The 3,532-nt window shown below is 43.4% G+C and overlaps 1 protein-coding gene across 1 annotated transcript in view; it reads right to left on the reverse strand.

The window, feature by feature from the left end:
• Positions 1-693: 693 nt before the first annotated feature.
• Positions 694-3,532, reverse strand: part of LOC102979350 (transmembrane protein 14C) — a 7,371-nt gene continuing 4,532 nt past the window's right edge. The window contains exons 5-6 of the mRNA XM_007100201.4: positions 2,165-2,252; positions 694-1,221 (exon numbers count right to left, since the gene is read on the reverse strand). Coding sequence (XP_007100263.1) covers positions 1,167-1,221; positions 2,165-2,252 — 143 coding nt within the window. The 3' untranslated portion in view covers positions 694-1,166. The remainder of the gene's footprint in view (positions 1,222-2,164; positions 2,253-3,532) is intronic.

Below are 3,532 nucleotides of genomic sequence, written 5' to 3' on the forward strand. Positions count from 1 at the left end.
GCAAACTATTACATATAGGATGGATAAACAACAAGGTCCTACTGTAGAGCACAGGGAACTATATTCAATATTCTGTGTAAACCATAATGGAAAAGAAAATGAAAAAGAATGTATATACGTATGTATAACTGAATCACTTCGCTGTACATTAGAAATTAACACACTGTAAATCAACTCTACTTCAATAAAATAAATTAAAAAAAAAAAAAAGAGGGCCCTGGCAGACACGTCAAACCATGGCATACGCAACAAAGATGAGAAAACTAGGACTCCTTTCAAGGAGCTTAAGCCAATCCACAAAACCGTGTATGCCTGAATTACATATTCTAAATCCAATCAATACCAGTTAGGATGGAGCTAAGTAGCAAATATCCCTTTTCTTTAAAGGGGGGGAAACTACAGTAAGGGGTACCAGAATGAGTTAACTCTGTGCTGGTTAACAACAATTTCATTTTTTTCTTTTTTTTTCTCTTTTCTTGGTTACACAGTCCTACTAATCTTAGAAATCCAAGGCTCAATGCACTGTATAATCAAATAATAAATAACTTTCCTTCCTTGGTCTTTAAATTATTCAGGATGGGTAATTCCTAAATAAAATGTTAACAAAAACACCTTCATGCTCTTTTATCTTCTTGCTATTCACATCTCATTCTATGTTCTAGACAGCTCTGGCAACAAAGACACCAAAGAAAATATTATTTACAGTAAACTTTATTTTCATTGATTTCACTTAACATAATTTCAAAGTAGGTCTGTGCTCTAAGATAAGCAAAAGAACAGCTATCCTAAATCTCATTAACAGATCTTTTTCACACTGTTCCTCTGAGTAGGGTACAGGGTTTCAGGGGCCCCAATGGCGACACCTTACATTTTATCCCTGGAGATTTTACCTATAGATTCAGAAAGAACAGACAACACCAACATACAAGAATCAAACTGTATGCTTCTACTATAGGAAGAAGCTCTTGTGTTACACTCTACCCACCTCTTTAAGGTTGTAATGATAATAACTGACTTTTTTTCTCTGCAAAGCTGGGTTTTTTTGGTTTGTTTTTGTTTTAAGTAAAATGTCAGAATATGTGAAAATGCTGTACTTATTTATCTTAATACGCTAAAAATAGTGAAAATTTTAAAATTCTTCACGAGTCCAAGCTGGGCCATGACTACTACTGATGGGGTTTACCCAACGCACTAATTCCAAGTTTGGCGACCATCAGCAAACTGTTCAAAGGAAACACATAAAAAAAAAAATATATCAGATAAAGGACAGCACAGGCACTTGACTATTTTTAAGGGACTGGGACTCAGCAGGTCCCTCACAACTACATGGTGAGGAGGTGCCAAGGCAGAGCAAGCAGGGGTGAACTCCCACCCCTGGAGGTGCCAAAGGAAGAACACGTGAAAGGCAGTCCTGCACGGGGGACTGCCAGTATCTATGGGTAGTTATGCCAATCATACACGTGAGCTGAAGTTCCCAATCTAACAGCCAATAATTCAAAGATGAGAAAACACGGCTGGAGAGACCAAGGCCTCCCCCGTCACACAGGTCATCAGTGGTAGGTCTCCAGCCTCCCAGTTTACAGCTCTTGACCTTGGTCTCTGCTGATTATAAAACATTATTCTTGACAGCATCATAACTATGATCAAAGTTGGGTAAGTAATCTTTTTCCAAGGCAGATTTTTAAAAATTCTATTTTGGGGGGTATCTTTATTACACTTAAAGACTACATTTTTAAGAGCAATCTGGTTTGGATTTTATAATTCAAGTTAATTATGATTGACGTTAAATAGGATTCAATCAGAATTCCCTTTCAGCAAAATTTTCAACAATAAAGGACACCTTACAACTAAGAAACATGGACCCCATGCGGAAAGTCACACAAACGGCTGCAGTCATGGCTTTGCACTGAAGCTTCCTCCACTGCAGAAAGGGGCCAGGATGGACCAGAGAGCAAATGTGAAAGCAAAACCATTTCCAAAGTGAACGAATATACTTATTTCATTTTGATATTAAGTCTGCTGCTTTTGCAGCCTTTCCTATTTGTATACAAATTTAAATCATTTCAGTCGATGCTCAGCATCAGATATACTGAAACAAGTAAAACTGTGAATGTCTAGAGTGTTTGGGGCATTAAACTAGAACTAGCAATAGAGCAGAGGGTACCTGGCTCCTGCAATTAAGCCTGCAGGCATAAATTTTCCAGAGTGGTAGAATCTCATTCCCATAATGGCAGCCAAGGTTCCAGATGTAACTGATGGAAAGATAAAAAGAGTCAAAGATCACTACATCTTATAGGCTGGAAGATGAAAATGCGGCCAAACTCCCACCCACCTTTCAAGGGCCCAGACCTCATCTCATACCTCCTCCTTCCCCGAGTCGGGGAGCTCCACGGCCACCCACAGTCAATGAGACCAAGTACAAATACTGGAATCAAAGGCTCTCAGTGTCTGAGCCCAGCCTGCCTTTCCAGCCTCACCTCCTACCACTCTTCAGCCATAAACGTCTTAGTTCTCCCCTGAATTGCTGTGGGAGAAAACTACATTTTCCCTGTGCCGATGCGATTCACCCTGCGTGCTCTTAGGCTTCCCACTCGGCATCTAGTCAAATACCTACCAGCCGCCACGCACTGCACCAGGTGCTGGGAACACAACTGTCATCAAAAAGATCTCTGCCCTAACGGTGTTTTGAGTTTGACAGGACTAACTTGACAGAATCACACAAAACTTAGAAGTATAATCTGTGCTACAGGCGCAATTAATGCAATACAAATAACGTGATGAACAGGGGATCCAGCCCAGTCAGGGAGAAGGATTTGCTGAGAAAGTGAAGATTGAGCCTCGACGTGAAGAGTCGCGATTAACGAGCTCAAGGGGGAGGAAAGCACATCCCAGGCAGAGGTCGTAGTATACGCAGGGCCCTGCGGTGAGAGGGGGCTGCTAGACGTGGTGTGGCACAGAAACCGAGATTGAGTGAGGAAGAGGGCCACAGCCTACAGAGCCTTGAGGGCCACGGGACGGACTGTGGTCTTCTTCTGAAGAGCAATGAAAAGCCATTAAAAGATATTACGCAGAGGGATACACACCAAGAGCTGCATTCTGAAAATATAATTGTGGCTGTACCATAGGGAACAAGCTTCAGGGAAAACAGAGAGGAGGCAGGGTACCACCTGAGAAACCTCCTCGCGAGTGCAGGCAAGAGGGGGCTAACTGGGGCGTGGCTGGCGGCCGTGGAGCTAGGGAAGGGGACAGCCTGGGACACGAGTTGCAGGTAGTACTGACAGGACCTGCTGATGAATCAGACAGAGATGGAGGGGAGGAGAGCAATGGAGACCCAAATGGAGTGAGGACACCAGGAGACCAAGCGCGTGTGAGGACAGGAAGCCAGGTTTGGGCAGATGCCATGACACAGCTGAACACTCTCAAGCAGGCAACTGGATATACGAGGGTAAAGCTTGGAGGAGAGGGGCTTTCCTGGTGGCGCAGCGGTTGAGTCCGCCTGCCGATGCAGGGGACGCGGGTTCGTGTCCCGGTC

This window comes from Physeter macrocephalus, chromosome 18 (assembly GCF_002837175.3).
Source record: "Physeter macrocephalus isolate SW-GA chromosome 18, ASM283717v5, whole genome shotgun sequence".
Classification (NCBI taxonomy): Eukaryota; Metazoa; Chordata; class Mammalia; order Artiodactyla; family Physeteridae; genus Physeter; species Physeter macrocephalus.